The 26805-nt window shown below is 40.9% G+C and overlaps 1 protein-coding gene across 1 annotated transcript in view; it reads left to right on the forward strand.

Moving 5' to 3' along the window:
• The first annotated feature begins 238 nt into the window (after positions 1-238).
• Positions 239-26805, forward strand: part of bcas2 (BCAS2 pre-mRNA processing factor) — a 33034-nt gene continuing 6467 nt past the window's right edge. Inside the window, exons 1-3 of the mRNA XM_028798091.2 lie at positions 239-402; positions 22853-22945; positions 25279-25349. Coding sequence (XP_028653924.1) covers positions 310-402; positions 22853-22945; positions 25279-25349 — 257 coding nt within the window. The 5' untranslated portion in view covers positions 239-309. The remainder of the gene's footprint in view (positions 403-22852; positions 22946-25278; positions 25350-26805) is intronic.

A 26805-nucleotide genomic window follows, 5' to 3' on the forward strand; every position in this document is an offset into this window, starting at 1 on the left:
TAAAACGAATAATACATAATGATAGGTGGAATTGTTTAAAAATCAAATATTTACATATAAAGGCCCGGTTGTAATCTTAACTCGTACTGCTCTTACACATGTTGACGTTTAACATTTTTTTAAACTTCGGTCTCACGCGCGCCCCTCATAAAAATGGAACGCGGATTACAGCGCCCTCTACTGCATCACTATAGGTACACCTCCGTCTTGTTTCCAGGTGTGTGATGTCATCACATCGCGACGTAGCTCTGTTGTCACCGGCTTTTTACGCTCGCCTCTGGGTCACGGTCTTGCAGCCCCCTGGTCAAGATGGCCGGAACGAGCTCTGTGGCTGGTGAAGTTTTTGTGGATGCTTTGCCGTATTTTGACCAAGGTTACGATGCGCCAGGCGTTAGAGAAGCGGTAAGTTGCCGACTGCACTTTAGTGCATAAAACTGATGTTTGCCGTGTAGTAATATAAGAAAGCGTCTTGACTGGGAGGTGAGAAGTGTACGTATTCCTGATTGATATGAGACAAATAAGCATAATAATGTTATAGGGTTAAATGATTCGCAGCTTTGGGATCAAGTAATCAGACTAAAGTTAACTTTAAACTCTGGCTTTCTATGAAAAGTGAAAACCATTTATTTCTAATGTAGTGGTGCGAGGTTTGTTTTCACGTGTGCAGTCATAATATGATCCTGGGGTTTCTAACAGTTTCTGCAGAGCCGTAGTCACTTTTCTTAATTAGTAAGTTACCGTTGCTAATGAAAATATTTTTCCACCATAATTTTATTTGACTCAATTTTTAAGTTTTCCAAACCTAAATGGCTTTATTTGTTTAACAACTGCCAGTAAACTGTAAATAATGAGATCAGGCCAAAAAAATGGATGGTTTTCAAAGCAAACGAAAATAGCCGGTATTAAAAGTGTTTGCTTCGTCGGCGTGTGTGCGCAGCCAACACATGTGTTTAAATGTAATTTATCATAGGGAAATCATATTTTATTTTTCGTTAAAGAGATCGTGAGAACACGTATTAAAAATTATTCATGTCAAAATAAAATGCAATCCAACGTGTCATCTACATTGTGGTGCAGTGCATTTGCACGTGGCACCTTACATTTTGGCATGGTTTTATCGCGTCATAATAAAAAAAAAAAATTACTAACCCAGTGACCAATTGCTTTTCACAACATCAGACAATTTTCTTTCCAGTTTCAAATGCAACACAAACACGTATTGCATTAGAATCCATGTCCATGGATCGCGTGTCATAACTAAAAACTAAGCAAACTTACTGCATTTTGATTCAAGACCACGTTTTAATTATGACAAAACCTGAGTGTAATCTAATGACCAATTGGCATCAACAGTGGGGTCAGCAGACATTCCAATCTCAAGTGTATTCACTCAGCGCTAAAAATTGTAGTTGATAAGGCATGGGATCCACCTTCTTATTGAACAGGTGGAAGCTGGAGATGAACATGATGATTTCATTCTCTGCTGTGTCGACTGATTGCTGGAAAGGGCTGATCCATATTACTAACTGAGAATGGTAAACCGGATGGCATGGACGCAGGTACACGGCGATGGGACCATGAGACGTACTGCGCAGGCGCGTACAGCACACGTCTCATAAACCGCAAGCGAAGTCGTATCCACCGCGCACGAAGGAGTCACGGCCCAAAAACGAAAGAGCTCAACTGACGTGAATGAGAAATGAAGCAACAACGTGCCCATAGCTAACGACTAACGACACATCCACACAAAAAAGAGGATTCTGCGCTGCAGCCCAGATTCAAACGGAAGAGGCTATGGAGGCCCCACAGGTCCACAAATATATTACGGAAGGCACGGGAAGGTACGAAAGGCAAAGGCGCCTACACAGCATAGTGAAACCCGACATAGTATGGAAGCCGCAGGCGTCACCGCCATATTGTGAGTGGCACTACTGCGGAGTGAAGTTAGGAATAATGTGCTGCTTGGGATTGTACAAACCGCTGAACACTTTACACCAAATTCAAACACAATACAGCTCAACGATACAAACACGAGCCCACCTGGATAAGATCAATGAACGCAGGCGCCTACAATGTGTGTCTGAAACTGCGGAAGCAAAGCAGGCACGGGTTTAAAACGAACGAGCTCGACTGACGGATATACAAACACGAGCCCGCCTGGATAAACAACGCAACCGTAGCTAACAACTAACGACACAGCCACACAGAAAAGAGGATTCTGCACTGCACTCCAGAGTCAAACGTAAGACACTACGGGGTCCGCAAAGGTCAACAAAGATAGTACGGAATATATAAGAGCACACCCATCAAAAACAAAATCAATCGTGTAAAAGCACATAGTACACACAAATCATGTGCTCTCAGTGCATATAAAGCGTATAAGGACAATACGGAGAATAGAGACCCAAAGGCATTGGAGAGACAAAAAGGCAGATAAGAGATTATGAAAGCAGTGGAATTCGAAAGGCTCAAACAAGCGATGGCGCGATACACATGCAGACAAAGGTACAGAATATGAAAGCAGTAAAATTTGAAAGTATTGTAGCGTCCCAGCCAGGTTGAGGGCTTTTTGGTTTTAAGTGACTGTTAGGTCCGATTGAGGGAAGGCGGAGTACAGCACGGAGGACTGATAGTGGGGTATTGATTTGATGCGGTAAGGGGGGTCGTTGGAGAGGGTGCTAGAAAGTTGTGTTTGGGGTTAGGAAGTCAGCGATTGTTCAAGTCAAACTTTTTTGACACTTTATCATGTCAGTCACTATAGTATCAAAGAAAAGATAGAAACAACTGCATTACCGCAAACAAAAGGTGATTAATCATCAGAACTGGGTGTAACTGAAAAAATACCAGGACAAATTGAGGTCTGAAAAAAAAGAGTAGACAACAAAGTCTTTTTTTTGCATTCGCATCATTCAATGGACAAAACGTGGATTTACACATTGATGGACCATATGCTATGAGACTCTGTGGTCCCACAACAGTTAAAAGAACGACAAGTTAAATTTCAAAGAGTACACAATTCGGTCGGGTGTATATTGATGATCTCGGAGAAGCGATACAAATATTAACAGGCAAAGAGAAAGGTGCTGTATATATTCCACGAATAACATTACACACCAAAGGAGATCGTGATATGCCATTCGTAGTAAAATGTTTGCAGTTTACCGTGAGAATAGCTTTTGCTATGACAATCAATAAATCAGAGGGACAAACAGAAAAACTCGGATTGTTTATTACAGAAACAGAAACAATATTCACTCACGGGCAGTTATACGTTGCGTTGTCACAATGTGTCTCCAAACAATATTGTTTTTAATGAACCTTTAAAGTAAAAGTGAAAATAATGAAATTGAAACAATTCCAAAAAAAATATGTAAAATTGTATATCCGATTAACCAAACACAGGGGTTGGCGAGCGAAACGAGCAGGGGGCGAAGCCCCCTAGTATAATAGAAGTAGCAACAGGAGAAGAATTTCCAGCTGCTACAGTAACATCCTTAGAGTGCATTATGGTTTGTAAATACCTGCAGATAGGAATGACAGTACCAGCTGTTGCTAAACCTTTTGACAGATGGGTTATGACTATCCAAAGAAGAAGGGAACACTATGATATAAGACAAACATAACACATTATTCAGACATCCATCCATCATCCAACCCGCTATATCCTAACTACAGGGTCAGACAACATAAGAAATATCTTTTTCATTGAAACCCAAAAAATATTTTTTACTGTTAATCACCCTAAACACAGAAATGTTTAGAAGTGGAATTTCTTTTACCTCATCTGTTGACTCCCCTGATCCCAGCTTTTGATGCTGATTGGTCAGTTGATTACATTCAGTTCGGGTAAGATTAATGCATGGTCTTGAATCGAAATGTAGTACACTTGGCAAGGTCGGTAAGCAAAGTGCAATTTGCTTTGCTTTTAGCTATGACACATGATCTGTGGACATAAATTAAAGTGCAGTACGCCCTTCTGTTGCATTTTAAACTGTCATAAAAATGTGACCTGAAGTGAAAGTAATCAATCAGTTGGTTGATATGTTTTTAACTACCATGTGATAAAATAATCATCTTCTACATCTTTTGGCTGCTCCCATTAGGTGTTACCGCATCTGTTTCCATATTTTCCTGTCCTCTGCATCTTGTTCTTTATCACCTGTATGTCCTCTCTCACCATATCCATAAACCTCCTCTTAGGCCTTCCTCTTTTCCTCTTACCTGGCAGCTTCATCCCTAGCATCCTTCTCCCAATAAATGCTTTAGTTGCCTCACATTTTTATGCAATCGTTTTGTTCAACCCACTGAATTAAAGCTGAAAGTCTGCACTTCAACTGCATCTGAGTTGTTTAATTTAAAATTCATTGTGGTAATGTACAGAACCAAAATTAGAAAAAAGTTGTCTCTGTCCAAATATTTATGGACCTAACTGTATTTATAGGTCTGTACTCTCTGCACACAGTCACCTCTGATAATCACGGGGTCCATGAGGGGCCTGGTCCTCCTAAAATCCACCACCAGCTCCTTGGTTTTGCTGGTGTTCAGTTATAGGTGGTTTGAGTCGCACCATTTAACAAAGTCCTTGATTAGGTTCCTATACTCCTCCTCCTGCCCACTCCTGATGCAGCCCACGATAGCAGTGTCGTCAGCGAACTTTTGCACGTGGTAGGACTCCGAGTCGAGTTGTATTGGAAGTCCGATGTATATAGGCTGAACAGGACTGGAGAAAGTACAGTCCCCTGCGGCGCTCCTGTGTTGCTGACCACAATGTCAGACCTGCAGTTCCCGAAACGCACATACTGAGGTCTGTCTGTAAGATAGTCCATGATCCATGCCACCAGGTATGAATCTACTCCCATCTCTGTCAGCTTGTCCCTGAGGAGCAGAGGTGGTATGCGAACTGTAGAGGGTCGAGGGCGTGGCAGACCTGTGGCCTCAGGTGGTGAAGCAGCAGCCGCTCCATGGACTTCATCACATGTGACGTCAGAGCGAAAGGCCGGAGGTCATTCAGCTCACTAGGATGTGATACCTTTGGGACTGGGGTGATGCAAGATGTTTTCCAAAGCCTCTGGACTCTCCCCTGTTCCAGGCTCAGGTTGAAGATGCGCTGTAGAGGACTCCCCAGCTCCAACGCACAGACCTTCAGCAGTCGTGGCGATACTCCATCTGGACCCACTGCTTTGCTGGTACGAAGTCTCCTCAGCTCTCTGCTTACCTGGGCTGCTGTAATTATGGGTGGGGGGAAACTCTTTCCTATGCTGGTGTCAGCAGAAGGATGGGTGGAGGGTGCAGTACTCTGAGGTGAGAGTGGGTTAGGGTGGTCAAACCTGTTAAAGAAGTTGTTCATCTGGTTTGCTTTCTCCACGTCTCTCTCGATGGTGGCACCCCATTTCGAGCTGCAGCCAGTGATGATCTTCATCCCATCTCACACTTCCTTCATGCTGTTATTCTGTAACTTCTGCTCCAGCTTTCTCCTGTTACTCCTCCTTCGCCGCCCTGAGCTGGACTTGGAGTTCCTTCTGTACGCACTTGAGCTCATGCTGATCACCGCTTTTAAAAGCCCTTTTCTTCTGGTTCAAAAGGCCCTTGATGTCACTTGTAATCCATGGCTTGTTGTAAGCATAGCAGCATACTGTTCTTACTGGAACTACAATGTCCATACAGAAGTTGATGTAATCAGTAGTGCAGTCAACAACCTCAGTGTTCTCACTATATGATCCCTGCAGGATATCCCAGTCCGTAGTTCCAAAGCACTCTCTCAGAGCCTGCTCTGCCTCAGGGGACCACTTCCTGAATGAGCGTGTAGTTGTAGGTAGCTCCCTCAGTCTTGGTTTGTAGTGAGGCTGAAGCAGAACTAGGTTATGATCCGCTTTCCTAAGCGCAGGCAGTGGGGTGGTGCTGTATGCGTCTTTAATGTTTGCATACAGTAGATCAATAGTCCTATTTTCCTGGGTGTTACAATCCACATACTGGGAGAAGGCAGGCCATGTTTTGTCCAGCGTCACATGGTTAAAGTCTCCAGCTATTAGCACAAGCGCCTCAGGGTGCTGCGTTTGCAGTTTAGCAACATCAGAATGGATGATGTCACCCACTATCTCCACGTCCACCTGAGGAGGTAGATGTAACCAATAACAACAATGACGTGTCCAAGTTCTCTGGGCAAGTAATAGGGACGCAGATTTACGGCCAACAGTTCGATGTCCCTGCAGCAAGTGGAGATTTTAACGTTTACATGTCCAGAGTTGCACCATCTTTTATTCACATATAGTGCGAGTCCTCCTCCTTTCCACCTTCCGCAGGTATTTGCATCTCTGTCCGCTCTAACTGTGCTAAACCCAGGTAGCTCCATGTTAGCATCTGGGATGTTAGTTGTTAGCTACGTTTCACAAAAGCACAACAAACTGCATTCTCTGTAGGTCCTGACATTTTTCACCAGCGCGGCCAGTTCATCGATCTTATTTGGTAGTGAGTTCACATTTCCCAGGATCACAGAAAGCACCAGAGGTTTGTAACGCCACTTTCTTACAAGCCGCTTCGCCTTTAGCTTAGCGCCGGCTCTGCTGCCACGATACCGCTTCTTACCTCGTCAGGTAAATATACTCATTTCTAATCCTGTCCATCCTCGTCACACCTGGCGCAAATCATAACATTTAACTTTAACTCTGCCATCTCTAACTCCGTCTCCTGCTTTCTGGTCAGTGCCACCGTCTCCAAACCATATAACATATACACCTTCCCTTTCACTCTCGCTGATAACCGTCTCTCACAAATTACTCCCGACACTGTTCTCCACCCACTTCTTCACCTCCCACAATCCCTGTTACTCTGTACTGTTGATAATAATTTGTATTCTGTCTTGTTCCTACTGACCTTCATTCCTTTCCTCTCTAGAGCATATCTCCATCTTTCCAGGGTCTCCTCAACCTGCTCCCTACTCTTGTTACAGATCAGTGTTATTCAAAAACTCCTGTCTAATATCTCCTGTCAACCTGTCCGTCACCATTCAAAAAAGAAAGCGCCCAGAGCCGATCCCTAATAGATAGATAGATACTTTATTAATCCCAAGGGGAAATTCACATACTCCAGCAGCAGTATACTGATACAAAAAAACAATATTAAATTAAAGAATAAAAAAATGTAGGTAAAAACAGACAATAACTTTGAATAATATTAATGTTTACCAGCCCCCCCCCCCAGGTGGAATTGAAGAGTCGCATAGTTTGGGGGAGGAACGATCTCCTCAGTCTGTCAGTGGAGCAGGACAGTGACAGCAGTCTGTCGCTGAAGCTGCTCCTCTGTCTGGAGATGACGCTGTTTAGTGGATGCAGTGAATTCTTCATAATTGATAGGAGCCTGCTGAGTGTAATCCCACCTCTACGTTGAATGCATCCGTCACTCCTACTGCAGACCTCACCACTGTCACACTTCCCTCGTACATATATTGTACAACTCCTACATACTTCTCCGCCGCTCCCAACTTCTTCATACAATTCCATAACTCCTCTCTAGGCACCCTGTCATATGCTTTCTCCAAGTCCACAAAGACACAATGAAACTCCTTCTGGCTTTCTCTATACTTCTTCATCAACCCCCTCAGAGCAAACATCACATCTATGGTGCTCCTTTCCAGCATGAAACCATACTGCTGCTCACTAATCATCACCTCCCTTCTTAACCTAGCTTCCACTACTCTTTCCCATAACTTAATGCTGCGGCTGCTCAATTTTTAACCCTCTGTAGTTACTGCAGTTTTGCACATCTCCATTATTCTTAAAAATTGGTACTAGTACACTTATTCTCCACTCCTCAGGCATCCTCTCACTTTCCAACATTGCATTAAACAATCTGGTTAAAAACTCCACTGCCATCTCTCCTAAACACCACCATGCTTCCACAGGTATGTCACCTGGACTAACAGCCTTCCCATTGTTCATCATCTTCATAGCTATGCTTACTTTCTCCTTGCTAATCCGTTGCATTTCCTGGTTCACTATTTCCAAATCATCCAACCTTCTCTCTCTCTACTAATCAACCTCTCAAAGTATTCTTTTCATCTGTTCAACACACTCTTCTTACTTGTGAGTTTGTTTCCATCTTCATCGTTTATCACCCTAAACAGCTGCTCATTTTTCCCAGCTCGGCCCCTTTGCCTAGCCAATCGGTACAGGTCCTTTTTCCCCCCCATAGTGTCCAACCACTCCTACAACTCATCATATGCCTTGTCTTTAGCCTTTACCACCTCTCCCTTCACCTTACACCTTATCTTCTTGTACTCCTGTCCTCTTTCTTCATCTTTCTGACTATCCCACCTTCTTCGCCATCCTTTTCCTCTGTATACTCTCCTGTACTTCCCTATTCCACCACTAGGTTTCCTTTTCCTCCTTCCTCTGCCCAGATGTCACTCCAGGTACCCTTCTTGCTGTCTCCCTTACCACTTCTGCTGTAGTTGCCCAGCTGTCTGGTAACTCTTCACTGCCACCCAATGCCTGTCTAACCTCCTCCCTGAACTCCACTCTTAGTCTTCCTTTTTCAACTTCCACCATTAGATCCTTGGCTCTGCCCTCACTTTCTTCCTCTTCTTGATCTGCAGCATAATCCTACAGACCACCATCCTATGCTGCCTAACTACGCTTCTCCTGCCACCACTTTGCAATTTCCAGTCTCTTTCAGGCTGACTCTCCTGCATAGGATATAATCTACCTGTGTGCATGTTCCTCCATTCTTGTAGATTACCTTGTGTCCCTCCCTCTTCTTATAATATGTATTTACCGTAGCCATAATTTTCACAAAATCCACAACCATCTGACTTTCTTCATTCCTCTCCTTGACACCATAACTACCTATCACCTCCATATTCCCTCTGTTCCCTTCATCAGCAAGTCCACTGAAATTCTCTTCAATCAGCAGTATCTTACTGTTGGGTGCACACTCCACCACTTCATCCATCTTACTCCAGAAATCATCTTTCTCATTCATCACACACCCAACTTGCGGAGCATATACACTAAAAGCTGTCATCCTCACACCTTCAATTTCCATGTTCATCACTCTGTCTGACACTCTTTTTCACCTCCAAAACACTCTTGTCATACTGTTCTTTCAGGATAACCCCTACTGCATTTCTCGTTCCATTCATATCATGGTAGAATAATTTGAATCCACCTCCGATCCACCTGGCTGTATTCCTTTCCATTTATATCAACCTTCCTTCTCTCATCACATCAGCTAACTCTCTCCCTTTACCAGTCATACTGCCAACATTCAAAGTTCCTACCCACACTTCCACTCTCCTACTCTTCCTCCTGCCTCCAGACATGCCTTCCCACCTCCTTCTCCTTCGGCCAACAGTAGCCTAATTTCACTCTGCACACCTTTGGCTAACAGTACTGGTAGCGGCTGTTGTTATCCCGGTCCTCAACCGATCCAGCATGGAAATCTGTATTGTTGTTCGCATATCTGGCAAAATTTTACACTGGATGCCCTTCCTGATGTAACCCTCCCCAATTATCCAGACTTGGGACCAGCATGAACAAACCTATTGGTTCTTGCATCACGCCCATGGCTGGGTTATGACATAATAAAATAATGGCAAAATGAAATGCACCAGAACAACAACATTTATTTTGGTAGCACATTTTCATACACAGGATTTTTTTACCACATGCAATACTGTATGTATTGCATTGCAGTTAACAATTGGGTTTTATTTATTTTTGGTATGAACAATCCTCCATAAACGTTGACACATGCCTCAAAAGTAATAAATCTTTACCTCTTTCTAAACAACACTTCTATCTTCTTACAAAGCTTTTGTAATACTTCCATGTTTGCTGTTTCTCTTTCATGATAGCAAAAAAATTAAATAACAAAAATAAAGCAGTTACATTCATCATAACTTAGGAGAAGTCCCTGCTGATTGCAAGAAATGGTCAGGTTTAATGAAGCACTTTGAAACCTAATGACACAAATAAATATTATTCCCTGTACCCCATACATAAATCCTTTTCATCCACTAGGCTTTTCACTAATTTGTAATTATTGTGAAATACAAAAACATCATCAGCTGCAATTACAGCATCCTCTCTTTTACCTCGTCTCATAAAGTAGCTTATGAGCTCTTTCCCTTAACAGCAGTTTTGTGCTTTGAAGAGTGAATGTGCATTTTTAAGTCACTAGCACCTTTGTTTGTAATAATAATAAAAAAAACATGCTGTAAGTGTCAGCATTACACCTAGGTCAGAAATATGGGTAAATATTTTTTAACTTGTCTGCATAACTACTTTTTCATTTGGCCATCTGTTGTAATGATTTGGAGTTTAATGGTAATGCAGCTCTACTCTGTCAACATAGTTGTATAGTGAACCAAACTGACATTCATGTCAATTCCTCCTCTCTTCCTGTCAGCATCTACTATATAGTGCAGTAAGTTACACTTGCGGAAGTTCAAATATTAACTAGTCGCCCTACTAGAAACTAAAATTAGATTAAGTGGTTCAGTAGATTTGATGCATGCAGTTTGACCAACGGATGCATGTAGGTCATCATTGGGCCTACAAAGAAGGGTTAAAACAATGCAAATAGCATAGAATGTACATCGACTTAAAGAAAGAAAATGTCAACATGAAAGCATTATCAGATCTGACAGATTTTAGGCTATTTCATATTTTTTTTTATGAATTTCCCCTTGGGATTAATAAAGTATCTATCTATCTATCTATCTATCTATCTATCTATCTATCTATCTATCTATCTAGAACAGATGCATTTTTGCAATGGTCACCCTATGTATGATTAATCTTGAAGTTCTGTGCCTGTTTAGTATTGTACATAGACAAGTTAATAGTATGGTTGGGACATGCTTACCCTCTGGTCACTTTTAGTACTGCATTGAACCCACATTGACAGTGTACTTAAGGTGAACAGATGGCACGTATTTCAGAGGACTATCCTATGTGCTAGATTCAGTTTAGTAACTCATTTCTTCAAAAGTCATTGTTTGTTCTGTGGTTTAGATATCGATAATTTGTCATTTCAGAAAATTATGCACCTATTGTACTGTGCAATGTTTTGCTGGCATTGTTTTGCTTTTCTTGTTGTACCTTGGTGCACTGTGTTTAATCTCATCACGTCTAATTAAAACAGACAAGAGCTTACCAGTTAGGTATCCTACACTGTAACTGATATTATATGAAATCAAATGCTAAATTTCCATGGTCCACAGGCAAAGAGCAAGGTACTTAGCCTTTCCAGATAAGAAAAAATTCTTGAATTGTGATTTGTAGTTTATAGCACAGAGATCAGTGATTCCGTAGACATTTGGTGTAAAAAAAGACATTTTACCCTCCATGAGACCTGCGTCTTGCCAGGCCTAGTCAGTTTAGAGATGCTATTAAAGCTAACGTGCATGTCTTGGGAATATGCAGGGGAAAGATCCCTGGGGACAATGAGAGAACTTTGTGACTCCAGATAGATAGACAGTGAAAAGCCTCTCATTCAATCCCAGACTCTTGCAACTGTAAAGTAGAAGCACTAATTCAGTTTACAATGGTATGATAATTGTGTTGTGTGAGCTTTTATGAAAGAAAAGAAAAAACAAAACAAATATTGTATATAAAAAAAGTACTACATTAGTTAATAATACTTTTAATACATCAAATTAACCGATGCCACCATAACTGAGGTCAATTCTCTTAGGAAATTTCACAGCTAGTGACCTTATACAACTATTAATATCACAAATCCATTGTGGTGAAAAGTTGTAGCCATTGAGAACGTCCAGAAACTGAGATTGATATCCCTGATCCAAAACTTTTTTTTTTTACCTGAAGCAGCTTATTACTTATGGTTAAGTGAAATAAACATTATTTCATTTAAGTATTCACATTTTAAAATGAGAGTCCTTTTAAAATAACAGCAATAAAGTGTTTTCTGTAGCAGTAGCTGATTACTGATTTAGGAAGTGGAACTGACTTTGAGACCCATTTATAAACACTTGTATGTTACAGACGAAGTAAAGAAAGTGAAAACAGGGTTAATGTAAGTGTTGAAACTATTAGATCTTAAAAGGAAAATTTTAAAAAAAAAGGTGGCATCATCAGTTATACTGTACTCGACAGACTTCATCTTGGTCAGATTTCTCTTTGTTCATTGCTGTTCATATACTTGTGTGGATTCTTAAAAAAATGTGTAGAAGCAGATTTACCCCTAAGAAAAATTGTTTCTTACTACTGCCAGTTATGTATCAGAGTATGAATCCCATCTAAACTAATAATTTTATAATTTTCTATTTTTTTTTTTTGAATTTTATATTAATGTGATAGCACATTATTTGCCCTAAGGGGGAAATTTAGCAGTATCAAAGTAAATATTTTTATTTTTGCATATAAAATTGTCATTGCAACTGAGCCAATTATTTTGGGAATTTTTGGTAAGTCATGCCTCATAAAATCATCTGGAATTGCATTCATGCAGCAGAGACCACACATGTGGAAGGACAATGGTAGTCGCTGGACACTAACTAGGTCAACCCATTTGGTGGCAGGGGTGAGATGGCCAGTTGTAAGACGGTGCGTCCTGTTTGAAAACGGATAGGTCTGTGTTCAGGCAAAGGCTATGGCATATGTTAAGGGATATGAATCAAGAGAAAAACAGTGGGCTGATCAAAAGAACCTTGTGCTAATTAATGTGGAGAATGGTGAGCTCATTGTAGAAACACTCAGCAAATCCTGGTAAGGTTTCCACAGTAGAAACACAGCTGAGGAATGGCAACCACATTACAATTTATGTTGTGTGTATACTGCTGAAGACAGAAGAATGATTCATGACAGAATTACAAGGAATTCAGATAGTATTATTTATATTGATGCATCTCCTCAAGGCCCTACTGTACCTCAGGCAAGTACAGCTGCTACTGAGGGTATTTGATCTTGAGCTCACCACTCCTACACAGAGAGCCTCACCAGATTCTTGAGAAATGATGGATGGCCGACAGTAAAAGGTGTTCTTTGGAGAGTAGCCATCAGCCTTAGGAAAAGTCAAATATAGAAAAGAGCCAAAAATGTTATCGGATCAGCAGGCAAAAGATATGGAATGCTACTTGCTACAGTTTAAGTGACGGAATGTGGCAATGGCCAGAAAAGGAATGGTCTTGTGGGCATTTCCTGTGACTGTATACCAGTCTCTGACCAGGAGAGAGTTTTTCCCACTCCTCCATGCAGACCTCTTTCAGCTGTACAGTGTTTAAGGTGTGTCATGTGTGCCTAATCCATTTCTTCTCCACTTATAGATGATCTTCTGAACAGTAAAATGGTTAATTCCTGAATGTTTGGAAATCTTTTTAAATCCCTCACCAGACTCGTATGCATTCCATGATCTTTTTTTTTTTTTTTTTTTTTTTTTTTTTATAAAGACCTTAGACAGAGCTCTTTTAATCTAGGTATGGTGATAACACAAAGTTCAACGACAAAGAGCAAACCAAAAATGCTCTCTAATAATGTTTTAATAATTTGTGCCTGGTCTTGTGTACCTGATTCTAATTTTAGATATTTGAGGTAATGATAAATGTAAGGTGTATGTACATTTTTCCACATGGATAATTCGCATTTATTTGTTTAAATTATGCAGTGGACTACTAAATGAAAATGTGGCATGATGTTTGTGATGTTTTAGTATATCACATTTTTTTATAGATACTGTTAAAATAAAGATCAAATCTTGAATATGTCCACATGTGTTAATAAGAAAAAACCTTTCATGGTGTGTATTTACTTCCCATAACCATATCATATACAATCCTTACTGGGCTCCATTTTATCCATTACTAGTGACAGAACAAATTCAGAATTTATTCAGACCCTTTTAGATTTTTCAAATTTGTTATGTTGCAGCCTTATGTTAAAATTGTTTAAATTATTTTTTCCCTCAACAAGCAACAATTAACATCCCAGAATAACAAAGTAAAACCAGGAGTTTAGAAATATTTGCAAATTTTTTTATGGAAAACTGAAATATCACACTGACACAAATATTCAAACCTTTTGTTACAACCATTGACATTTGGCTCAGGTGCATCCTATTCTGTTCATCCATCATCATTGAGATGTTTCTGCACCTTCTTTTGTGTTCACCTACAGTGTGGTGAATTCAGTTGACTGGACATGGTTAGGAAGGACACACACCAGTCTTATAATTAATGTAATTAAAATATAATGGTAGATACCCAAAGATGGGAGGAGGTAATACTGTTTAACATGTGTGTCATCAGAATAGGCAGCCTAGACAGAGAGAGTTCAACCAATTAAATTGAGTCTTAATTGCTATTTGAATTTTTTTCTCTTTAAATTTATTTCTCTGTGTATATTTTTTTGTTGTTTTCAACTCAACTCAATTTTTATCGTCATTCATTCACATACATAGTATATGATTGAACAAACTTTTGTTCTTTACAGTCCCAGGTGCTTAGACAAAACAACATACATTTAACATACACCATAACATTACCAAAAACCAGAGCAACAACTACAATACAATAAGAGAAAAAGATATAAGACTATAAAGCTTGAACAATGCTTGGTATCCATATTAAAGTGTAGAGTGCAAAGTGACAGTGCATAATTGGTAGAATGTTATATGTTCAAAAGTCTGATAGATGGGAAAAGAAGCTGTTATAGGACCTAGCTGTGCTGATCCTAATACTGCGTTTTCTTCTGCCTGATGGTAGGAGATCAAACAATGAGTCTTGATGCGTGAGAGACATCTTTCACAATGGCATAGGCTCAGCGTCACGCAGACAGCATGTCTAAAAGATGTCCTGGATTGATGGGAAGGAGACCCTTATGATCCTCTCAGTGGTCATTTACTACACGCTGCAGAGTCTTGTGCTTTGCTGTTCCCAAACCACACATTGGTACAGTTTGTCAGTTCCTTTGTAAAAGGTGGTAAGAATGGGTTGTGATAAGCCAATTTGCTTTAGTCTCCACTTTTGCTGCCTTCTTGACAATAGAGTTGGTGTTGTTTGTCCAGGAGAAGTCATTAGAAATATACACCCCCAAGAAACTTGTTGCTGCTGAGTCTCTCCACAGCAGAGGCATTGATGAGCAATGGTGAATAGTCACCGGATGTTCTTTTGAGATCGACAAGCATCTCTTTCGTCATATCGACATTAAGAGAGAGAATATTTTCATCACACCTCCTCACCAGATGTTCAACTTCCTCTCTGTAGGATGTGTCATCATCGTTGCTGATGAGACCCACTATGGGTGTATCAAACTTGACAATGATGTTGGACTCTGACTTGGCGGTGCAGTCATGGATAAGCAGTGTGAACAATACTGGGCTCCGCACGCAGCCTTGGGGGGCACCTATGCTCAGCCTGATGGTATTAGAGGTTCTGCTGCCAATGCACACTGACTGTGGCCTCTATATCAAAAAGTCCAGAATCCAATTGCAATGAGGAGCGTCAAGGCCCAGCAGAGAGAATTTTCTCCCCAACTGCTGGGGAATGATCCTGTTGAATGCTGAGCTGAAATCAACAAACAGCATTCTGACATATGTATCCCTGGTGTTCAGATGAGAGTGTGCAAGGTACAGGAGATGGCATCATCAGTGTAGTGATTTGGACAGTAAACAAACTAGACTGGGTCCAGAGAGTTAGGGAGGATGGAGTTGATGTGTGTTTTGACTTATTGCTTGAAGCACTTCATCACAATGGGAATCAGTGCTACAGGGTGGTTGTCATTAAGACACATCACCGTTGACTTCTTTGGCACTGGAATGATAGTGGTCTTTTTGAAGCTTTTTTGGGCACCAATGCCTGGCTCAAATAGATGCTAAAGATGTTTGTGAGGACATCAGCCAATTGGCCAGCACAGTCTCTAAGCACACGCCCAGGAATGTTGTCTGGTCCTGCAGCTTTTCATGACTCTGGAAAGTGTCCACCTTGCATCGACAGTGTCCAGATGGAGTGCCTGTTCCTCAGGAGAGGGCTTGGACTTGTATGTCGGTGTGCTGTTTTGAGCCTCAAAATGTGTGTAAAAGTTGTTGAGCATGACAGAGAGGGAAATATCAGCGCTACTGGTCTGTGGTGACATTGTATAATCCATTAAGGCCCGGATGCCCTGCCACATGCACCTAGGATCTTTCAAGTCACAGTAGTTGTTGTTTATCTTCTGTGCCTACTGACTCTTTGCTTTCTTGATGGACTTGGAAAGCTCCGCCCATGCTGATCTGAGATCCCCTTCATCTCCTGATCTGAAGGCAGCATCTCTTGCTCTCGGCACAGCACGGACTTCAGCTGTCAGCTATGGCTTCTGGTTGGTAGATAGATAGAAATTCACATACTCCAGCAGCAAAAAATATTAAATTAATGAGTAATAAAAAATGCAGGTAAAAAACAGACAATAACTTGAATAATGTTCAACGTTTACCCCCTCTGGTGGAATTGAAGAGTCGCATAGTTTGGGGGAGGAATGATCTTCTCAGTCTGTCAGTGGAGCAGGACAGTGACAGCAGTCTGTCGCTGAAACTGCTCCTCTGTCTGGAGATGACATTGTTTAATGGATGTAGTGGATTCTCCATAATTGATAGGAGCCTCTTGAGTGCCCGTTGCTCTGCTACGGATGTCAAACCGTCCAGCTCCATGCCAACAATAGAGCCTGCCTTCCTCACCAGTTTGTCCAGGCGTGAGGCATCCTTCTTCTTAATGCTGCCTCCCCAGCACACCACTGCGTAGAAGAGGGCACTTGCCACAACCATCTGATAGAACATCTGCAGCATCTTACTGCAGATGTTGAAGGATGCCAGTCTTCTAAGGAAGTACAGGCGGCTCTGTCCTTTCTTGCACAGAGAATCAGTATTGGCAGTCCAGTCCAATTTATCATCCAGCTGCACTCCCAGGTATTTATAGGTCTGCACCCTCTGCACACAGTCACCTCTGATGATCACGGGGTCCATGAGGGGCCTGAGTCTCCTAAAATCCACCACCAGTTCCTTGGTTTTGCTGGTGTTCAGTTGTAGGTGGTTTAAGTCGCACCATTTAACAAAGTCCTTGATGAGGTTTCTATACTCCTCCTCCTGCCCACTCCTGATGCAGCCCACGATAGCAGTGTCATCAGCAAACTTTTGCACGTGGCAGGACTCCGAGTTATATTGGAAGTCCGATGTATATAGGCTGAACAGGACCGGAGAAAGTACAGTCCCCTGCGGCGCTCCTGTGTTGCTGACCACAATGTCAGATCTGCAATTCCCAAGACGCACATACTGAGGTCTGTTTGTAAGATAGTCCACGATCCATGCCACCAGGTATGAATCTACTCCCATCTCTGTCAGCTTGTCCCTAAGGAGCAGAGGTTGGATGGTGTTGAAGGCGCTAGAGAAGTCTAGAAACATAATTCTTACAGCGCCACTGCCTCTGTCCAAGTGGGAGAGGGATCGATGTAGCATATAGATGATGGCATCTTCCGCTCCCACCTTCTCCTGGTATGCGAACTGCAGAGGGTCGAGGGCGTGTTGGACCTGTGGCCTCAGGTGGTGAAGCAGCAGCCGCTCCATGGTCTTCATCACATGTGATGTTAGAGCGACAGGCCGGAAGTCATTCAGCTCACCAGGACGTGATACCTTTGGGACTGGGGTGATGCAAGATGTTTTCCAAAGCCTCGGGACTTTCCCCTGTTCCAGGCTCAGGTTGAAGATGCGCTGTAGAGGACCCCCCAGCTCTGATGCACAGACCTTCAGCAGTCGTGGCGATACTCCATCTGGACCTGCTGCTTTGCTGGCACGAAGTTTCCTCAGCTCTCTGCTCACTTGCGCTGCTGTAATTGTGGGTGGGGATGTCTCTCCTATGTTGGTATCAGCAGAAGGATGTGTAGAGAGTGCAGTACTCCGAGGTGAGAGTGGGTTAGGGTGGTCAAACTTGTTAAAGAAGATGTTCATTTGGTTTGCTCTCTTCACGTCTCTCTCGATGGTGGTACCCCGCTTTGAGCTGCAGCCAGTGATGATCTTCATCCCATCCCACACTTCCTTCACGCTGTTGTTCTGCAACTTCTGCTCCAGCTTTCTCCTGTACTGCTCTTTTGCCGCCCTGAGCTGGACTCGGAGTTCCTTCTGCACGCGCTTGAGCTCATGCTGATCACCGTCTTTAAAGGCCCTTTTCTTCTGGTTCAAAAGGCCCTTGATGTCACTTGTAATCCATGGCTTGTTGTTAGCATAGCAGCGTACAGTTCTTACTGGAACTACAGTGTCCATACAGAAGTTGATGTAGTCAGTAGTGCAGTCAACAACCTCCTCAATGTTCTCACTATGTGATCCCTGCAGGATGTCCCAGTCTGTAGTTCCAAAACATTGTCTCAGAGCATTCTCAGCCTCCGGGGTCCACTTCCTGAATGATGACAGGTAGGATTCTCACTTTTGGTTTGCAGTGAGGCTGAAGCAGAACCAGGTTATGATCTGCTTTCCCAAGCGCAGGCAGCGGGGTGGCGCTGTATGCGTCTTTAATGTTTGCATACAGTAAATCAATAGTCTTATTTCCCCGGGTGTTGCAGTCCACATACTGGGAGAATGCAGGTAATGTTTTGTCCAGCGTCACATGGTTAAAGTCTCCAGCGATTAGCACAAGTGCCTCGGGGTGCTGCGTTTGTAACTTAGCAACAGCAGAATGGATGATGTCACTCGCTATCTCCACGTCCGCCCGAGGAGGAATATACACGATGACAACAATGATGTGTCCAAACTCTCTGGGCAAGTGCGTATAATGATAGTTTTTTTCAATAATGACATACTCAATGTACTTTCCTATGTACCCAGTTACAGTGTCAGTGTATTCTTCTAAGTTAATATATGCTGGTCATAAGTGGCTGTCTCCCTGAACATATTCCAGTCTGTACATTCAAAGCAATCCTACAATGCTGAATTGGCTCCTTCAGGCCAGACTGATGGTTTTTTGTATTGGATTGGATTGTTTCCGCAGTGACCTGTATGCTGGGAGCAGCATAACACAGAAGTGGTCTAAGAATCCCAAATGGGGGCAGGGTACAGCCTTGTAAGAATCTTTAAATATTTGTTTAAAAAAGGTCCAGCATATTCTCACCCCTTGTGGCAAAGTTCACATGCTGGTAAAACTTTGGTGTTGCAGTTTTTAAGTTGGCATGGTTGAAATTACCAGCAATGATAAAAAAAATAGCAGTTGGGATAGGCCGTTTCCAGCTCACTGATGACATCTTGCAGCTCCTCATTTGCATTCACGCTGGGGGGGGGGGTGTTGTACACTGCAGCAACTATAATGGAGGTGAATTCTCACAGTAGATAAAACAGCTGACATTTCACCACTAAAAACTGAAGCTGTGGTGGGCAATAAGTCACGACTGCCATAGCATTGACACGCCAATCGTTGTTTACATAAACACAGAGTCCCCCACCACAGGTCTTGCAGGAGGCAGTGACAATCCTATACGCATGAAATGGTGTTAATCCTTGTACCTGAATAGCTACGTTAGGGACATTGTTATGTAACCGTGTTTCCGAGAAAATGAACATGTGACAATTCCTTGTCCTGAACTGGGTGTTGAATTGGAGTCTCAGATAGTCCATCATATTTTCCAGAGAGCGCATGTTGGCCAGTAGTACTAATGGGAGAGCTGGACGGCTGGGCTTGGCCAACAGCAGACTCATGATTGCTTATCACATGTTCCTTTCACACAACTTGTGGTGCCTCCTATCCCCAGCATCTGAATTACGTGTCGCTGTGGTGGAACTTTTTCCTTGTAGCAGTCCTAGGTCATTTAGTCTCTCTGTTACCGATGTAGAAATTGTTGCAGTGTACGTGCCTCCATGTGTGTTCTTTAAATCTAAAGCCATAAGAATATTATGACTATAACTAAAATGAAAAGAACTTGCATTCCTGGAAACACCAGGATGGACATTAATATAAGCATAGCACCGTACGTGGGAGCCGAAGAGTCTGCTGTGTCTGTGTGCACAGCCATTTTAGTTCAATGGTTTTGTGTTAATACATTTAATTGTATTTGTTCTATGCTTGGAAACCACCTAAATACTTTTCTTTTCCACATGAAAGTGCTATTGCAGCTAAACCATCAAATTTGGGAATTTTTGATGAAACACTCTTCATACCATCATCTGGACTGACATTTTTGTGATGGAAACCACAAATGTGGAAGGACCACAGTAGTCCCTGGACAATTATCTCATCACAATGTACTGTATCATATTTTGAAATTTACCATACCTGATTTGGTTCATATAATTTCTGTGCTTGTGGTTGTCAGTTTGTAGCAGTCATTAAAGCTCAGATATGCAAGCTATCAAGACACTGCTTGGGGACAGTAATTTGTTTTGTAGTCTCCATATTCCCATTAGGGAGAGTAGTCCTTTTGAGGGTAAGGATGTTGCACGAGTGCTTAAATAGGACTTTGCCAGTTTCGCCAGGTAGGAAAAAATTCTGCATTCAATTGCTAAATTCCTCGTTCAGTTACTACCATTGGAGGTGTTTTGTTTTCTTTGGCAGGGTTTGTTCCCCAACGTTAAATATCACTCATCACAGTTTTAACTTAGCATTCATCACATTTTCAGTCTTGTTACAGATGGCTCATTGTATGGACCATAATAAGGTGTCTGTCTTGGAGATGGCATTCTAGAATTTTGTTTGGTTCATTATATTTTATTTTGTATTTTCGTTTTCCAAGCATGGCCCACAAGAGGGACAATAATTGATTTTGGAATTGGGTAAAAAAGTGGTTTGGGAGGAAAAAAGTGTTGATTAAGGGATGATTGACTGAGAATTATATTACTCATCATCATTTTCTACAATCTTGTGGTTCCAGTCTATCTTCTGTAATATACTAAGCACATTTTCAATGACATTTGCATTCTGTTCTGATTATTTTTTTTAGTTCTGTTCCAAGCCATACTGGTACATGTTAAATTAAAAAACTTAGGAAACTCAAAAACACAAAAGCTCACCATATGTCAAAATCATTTCATATCCTCTTCTGTCCCTCTTCTTCATCTCTTCTTTGTCTTCCTCACTAGCTAAATGGAAGCTCTGAACCATTATTGAAATTAGGGGTGAATAATTCATGAAACGGAACTGCACCCCATTGTAACTTCATTTTATCACTTATGATTTTAAACTAAAGTTAATAGGCTCTCCATATTTTAAATTCACTGAATACTATATTATGTTTTTCAGTTTTTGGCATTACACTGTACAGCAAGCATTGCCTTTTGGTCTTCATTTTTTGTTTTATTCTTTAAATTATTTAGTAGATCCTCATTTTCTGCTTTAGTTTTCACACACAGCAGTATTAAAAATATTTACCATTCGTTTGGCCAAACTATAATCTTCAAAAAGAAAGTAAGGTGCTTGCTCACTTTCTGCTTTACAGTATGATGTAGTCACTTTGTAAAAAAAAAATATTTATCTGGCCTTAATTGTATTTGTTCTGTTTTTTATTTGAATAAACAAACTATTCTTTACTGATGTCTTTATAAATATTTGTGCATATGTAGTCCGCTGATGAACCTTGTGTTCTGACCCCTTAAGTGATAAGTAGATTCATAGTGTTCCTACGATTTGTATATCATTTGAATGGGGTGTACTGTTTTGGTCTGTCCTGGCACTTGGCCATATTGCACCAGGGTTTCTATAAAATAAATTAAGATATAACTGCCAAGATACTGCACTTAGTTGATGTTTAATAATGAACAGCCTTAGTACTGAAGTTATTCCATGGTGTGTTGTTTTTATTTCAAAAAAGTGAATATGGTGTGTGGTATTTTTGAAGTGACTGCACGCCATGAGTATGAAAAAATGTTTTTTTTTTGCCCCAGACGTTTTTTTTTTATATATAAAGTAAAGTTGCCCAATGACCACCATAGGCCTCAGGCGTTTGTAGCACAAAGAGAACTGTTAAACATAGCTGAATATCCACTTCCAGGAAAAAGTTAGACTCCGTATGGAAAGATGCCTTACGTCTTCATTCTTGATCATGGCTACTGTGGGTGGAGTTTTCATTTGAACAGCGGCACATATAAGGGATGCTACAGACCTCCTTGGAAATGGCCTGTGGTAGGAAGTTATGAACAACAATCAATTATGTATTAATATGTATTTTCTCAATTAAAAAAATATTTAAAATGTATAAATGTATGCAAACATGAATACCCAGGATATGAAAGCAAAATTAAAAATCTGTGCATGTGGTTTTGATTGATCTCATTAATCTGAAACTGTTTAGTAGCGTTTAGATTGTATATCTGTACCTCTATAAAGTTTAAAGTGGTGCAGCCACAGAATAAGTGTTGTCAAAGCAATGATGTCTTGAGGCCCCATTCTAACAGTTACATAGCTAAGAATAACATCAAAACGTATGTAGTGAAATTGCCACAATGTCTTTCCATTTATTTTTGAAAATAGAAAAATGTCCCTAGAATTCAATTTTTAGTGGTGGATGTGACTCTGCTGTCCATTAGCAAAAAATCACAACTTAGTAGATCTTAAGGAATTCTGCTGCTGGACACATTGTCGACTTTCTAGTGCTGCTGGCTAAACACGTTCTTCAGAAAGTGTCCACTGCTTTTTTTTATTCTGAGCCAGCAGCTCAGCAAACTAGAAAATGAAGGCTTATATTTACTGATAAAAGCGAGTGAACATTCTCTGCTGTTCACAATTCCATCTTTTAAAGCAATTTACATTCTACTACCTATAGTCTGAAACAGTGGGCACTGTAAAGCATCTAGAGGTTTATGCACAGGTCACTGACACAAAAAGTAGAAGACTATCCTTCTCATTTCTCTGGTCAGCTGTTGAACACTGTAACATACAAATGTTTGTTTATTTCAGGCTGCTGCTTTGGTTGAAGAAGAAACTAGAAGATACAGACCCACCAAGAATTATTTGAGTTACCTTCCTACACCAGACTTTTCTGCTTTTGAGGTATATTATTATTATTATTATTATATATATTTTGTTTATGTATAACAATTCCAAGGGAAAGTCTACATTGTAAAATACTGTATGATATGTGAAAGTTATAGATGTACTGGGGGTCCTTAAAGATAATTGGTTTAAGTAGTAATGTTTCACAAACATATACTGTATGTCAGAATTATTGGATAGACCAAACTAAAATCTGAATGTACATTTTGTTGCTTATATATTTTAAAAAACTTTTTTAAATGTCCTTTTTTTGACTACAGTATGGAAAAAGATGCTACAGTGGATTCAGAAAGTATTCAGACCCTTGATTTACTGCAGTTTATTGTGTTGTAGATTTAATTTACCATCAGTCTACACTCAGTTACCCATAGTGACAAATTAAAAATATAATTTTTAGAGAGGTTTCCACTTTTATTAAAAATCAAAACTGCAATTTCTAATTTATATTAAGTTTTCAGGCCCTTAATTCAGTACTTTGTAGAAGTCCTTTTAGCAGCAATTTCAGCTTCAGATTTTCTTACGTCTCTATAAGCTTTGCACAGCTGGATTCAAGCAGTTTATTCCATTATTCTTGGCAGAGCTTTTACATAAACTGCTACAGTACTAGCTGTGACCTTGTTCGGAAAAAGAAAGCTTTATGCTGGTGTTTACTGGAAGGTCAGAGTAACCATGGTGTGAAACATTACTAGCACAGTTGATAATATATATGCTGCTGCTGCTACTAAATACTGTTTTATCAGAGTAAAGTATGGTGTGCTTAAATCTACTCTAAACCATAGTCTTGGACACAGCAGACACAATAATTACAGGACCAAACAAATCAAAAGATGCATTTTACTTAAATTTTGCAACAGATTTAATACTTAATTAGAGAGATAACACAAAGTGATCTATTATAAAAAAAAAAAAATCTTGGAAGGGAGATGAGACATGATCTCCTTGGAAGACAATTTGACATCCCGCGAGAGACACTTTAACTTCATGCGAGACAAGGCACTGAGACAACATTTAAAACAAGTTCATGGACATCTAGCTTAGCAGTTGTTGGAATGCTTTTGGCAGACACACTTCATGTGCTCCCAGCTCTTAAAACAACGACAAGCAGAACATGTAGCTCGCCAGCAGCAGCAAGCCAGCAGATGATCCAACTGCTACTCCTTAGCATGCGTTCAGCCAAACCCCAACCCCCCCTTCACAACGCGAGCAGCAGAGATGCAAAGTGACAAAAGGACAGCTGCTGTACAGGGTTTTAAATGATCGATGCGCAGCGCGACAAGCAGAATACGCAGCAGCAAACCAGCAGATGATCTGACCGCTTCTCCTTAGCTTGAGTTGAGCCCAACCCCCTTCACAACGCCAGCAGCAGAGACACGAAGTGGCAAAAGGACAGCTGCTGTAAAGACTTTTAAATGATCGACACACAGCGCGACAAGCAGAAAACGCAGCTCGCCAGCAGCAGCAGCAACAAGCCAGCAGATGATCCAACCGCTTCTCCTTAGTGTATGTTCAGCTGCCCACCCCCCCTTCACAACGCGAGCAGCATTATACGTCCTGCGAGAAAGAGATTTAACCACGCCTGGGACCAGAAATAAAGGACAAGTAAAATATTGTTTTTACAAAAGTTTTAAAGTAAAAGTGTAAATAAATGCATATGTAACAATTCCCATGAAAGTAATCTCTTTAAATTGTATATTCGGTAAACCAAACCCGGGGGTGGGCGATCAAAGTGAGCAGGGGGCGGAGCCCCCTAGTTTTACTAAAATGTTCTTATTTTATTAAATCACGATACTTAATATATTCACAGAAGGTGCATCTTAAGACTTTAAACAAATTTCATATGTGCACATTAACCTTTACCAGCAGTCCCAAAATATTTTTAATTTTACTTCAATGCAAAATAACTAATTACATTATTATACTATATTTTTGGGAGTTAGCAATTATTTGTTCATTAGACCAGTGTGGATGCAAGTTGTTTACCTTTTATCAAGTACAGCTACATAATTAGTCTGCATGTGCAGCACGCAATAAATCCAACATCATTCAAATTCTTTTGTTTATAAAATTGTACTTGTTTAATTTCATCATACTATGTGTTGATTAAAAAGTGTTTTGTAATGGTGTCTTAAGATATGATTGACATCAACAATGTCAAAATAAACTGTTATAATTACAGTTGTCATCAGATTTGTCCAGCTATACTTTGGCGATATGGGTCAAACAAAAGACCCATACAGTAATGCAGAAAAGAATGTAAGACCACTGTGCATTGTGTGTAAAGCTTGAGTGTTCTTGACGTCAGCCCTTGGGTTTTTCTTTCTTCTGTTTAGACCGAAATAATGCGCAATGAATTTGAAAGGTTGGCATCTAGGCAGCCTATGGAGCTTCTCAGTATGAAAAGGTATGTAAAATATTAAGTCTAATATTTTTTAGATTTAATATTCTATCCAAAGTAACCTGTAGGTCAGAATTACAAAGTTCATATTTTCAGTCTCGGTTACAACTTTTACGATGTCTTGCTTAGGGACATGCAGAGAGAGACCGAACTGGCAACTTATAGTCCAACAAGCTGAAATACCCATAAAAAATGAAGACTCACTAATGTGCTTGTCTTGCACATATGTTATCATCCAGTTGATGCTCGGAACCGGCCAACCCTGTTTAATTTCAAAAGCAACAGGGGCGCGGTGGTGCTCAAATATAAGAATGCTGGCAGTCACCTCCAATTCGCCATCTGGTGGTCATTCCGAGTGTCAAGTGGATGATAACATGCATACAAGACTGCAAGATCACCCCCACCCTACCCAGAAGGGGGTGGGTTAGGGTTGATTTCACCCTACAGTATTTTTAGTCAACCAATGAGAAATACAGGTGCTGGTCATAAAATTAGAATATCATGACAAAGTTGATTTATTTCAGTAATTCCATTCAAAAAGTGAAACTTGTATATTAGATTCATTCATTACACACAGACTGATGTATTTCAAATGTTTATTTCTTTTAATGTTGATGATTATAACTGACAACTAATGAAAGTCCCAAATTCAGTATCTCGGAAAATTAGAATATTGTGAAAAGGTTCAATATTGAAGACACCTGGTGCCACACTCTAATCAGCTAATTAACTCAAAACACCTGCAAAAGCCTTTAAATGGTCTCTCAGTCTAGTTCTGTAGGCTATACAATCATGGGGAAGACTGCTGACTTGACAGTTGTCCAAAAGACGACCATAGACACCTTGCACAAGGAAGGCAAGACACAAAAGGTCATTGCTAAAGAGGCTGGCTGTTCACAGAGCTCTATGTCCAAGCACATTAATAGAGAGGCGAAGGGAAGGACAAGATGTGGTAGAAAAAAGTGTACAAGCAAGAGGGATAACGGCACCCTGGAGAGGATTGTGAAACAAAACCCATTCAAAAATGTGGGGGAGATTCACAAAGAGTGGACTGCAGCTGGAGTCAGTGCTTCAAGAACCACCACGCACAGACGTATGCAAGACATGGGTTTCAGCTGTCACATTCCTTGTGTCAAGCCACTCTTGAATAAGAGACAGCGTCAGAAGCGTCTCGCCTTTGGACTGCTGCTGAGTGGTCCAAAGTTATGTTCTCTGATGAAAGTAAATTTTGCATTTCCTTTGGAAATTAAGGTCCCAGAGTCTGGAGGAAGAGAGGAGAGGCACAGAATCCACGTTGCTTGAGGTCCAGTGTAAAGTTTCCACAGTCAGTGATGGTTTGGGGTGCCATGTCATCTGCTGGTGTTGGTCCATTGTGTTTTCTGAGGTCCAAGGTCAACGCAGCCGTCTACCAGGAAGTTTTAGAGCACTTCATGCTTCTTGCTGCTGACGAACTTTATGGAGA

This window comes from Erpetoichthys calabaricus, chromosome 3, assembly GCF_900747795.2.
Source record: "Erpetoichthys calabaricus chromosome 3, fErpCal1.3, whole genome shotgun sequence".
NCBI classification, from domain to species: Eukaryota; Metazoa; Chordata; class Cladistia; order Polypteriformes; family Polypteridae; genus Erpetoichthys; species Erpetoichthys calabaricus.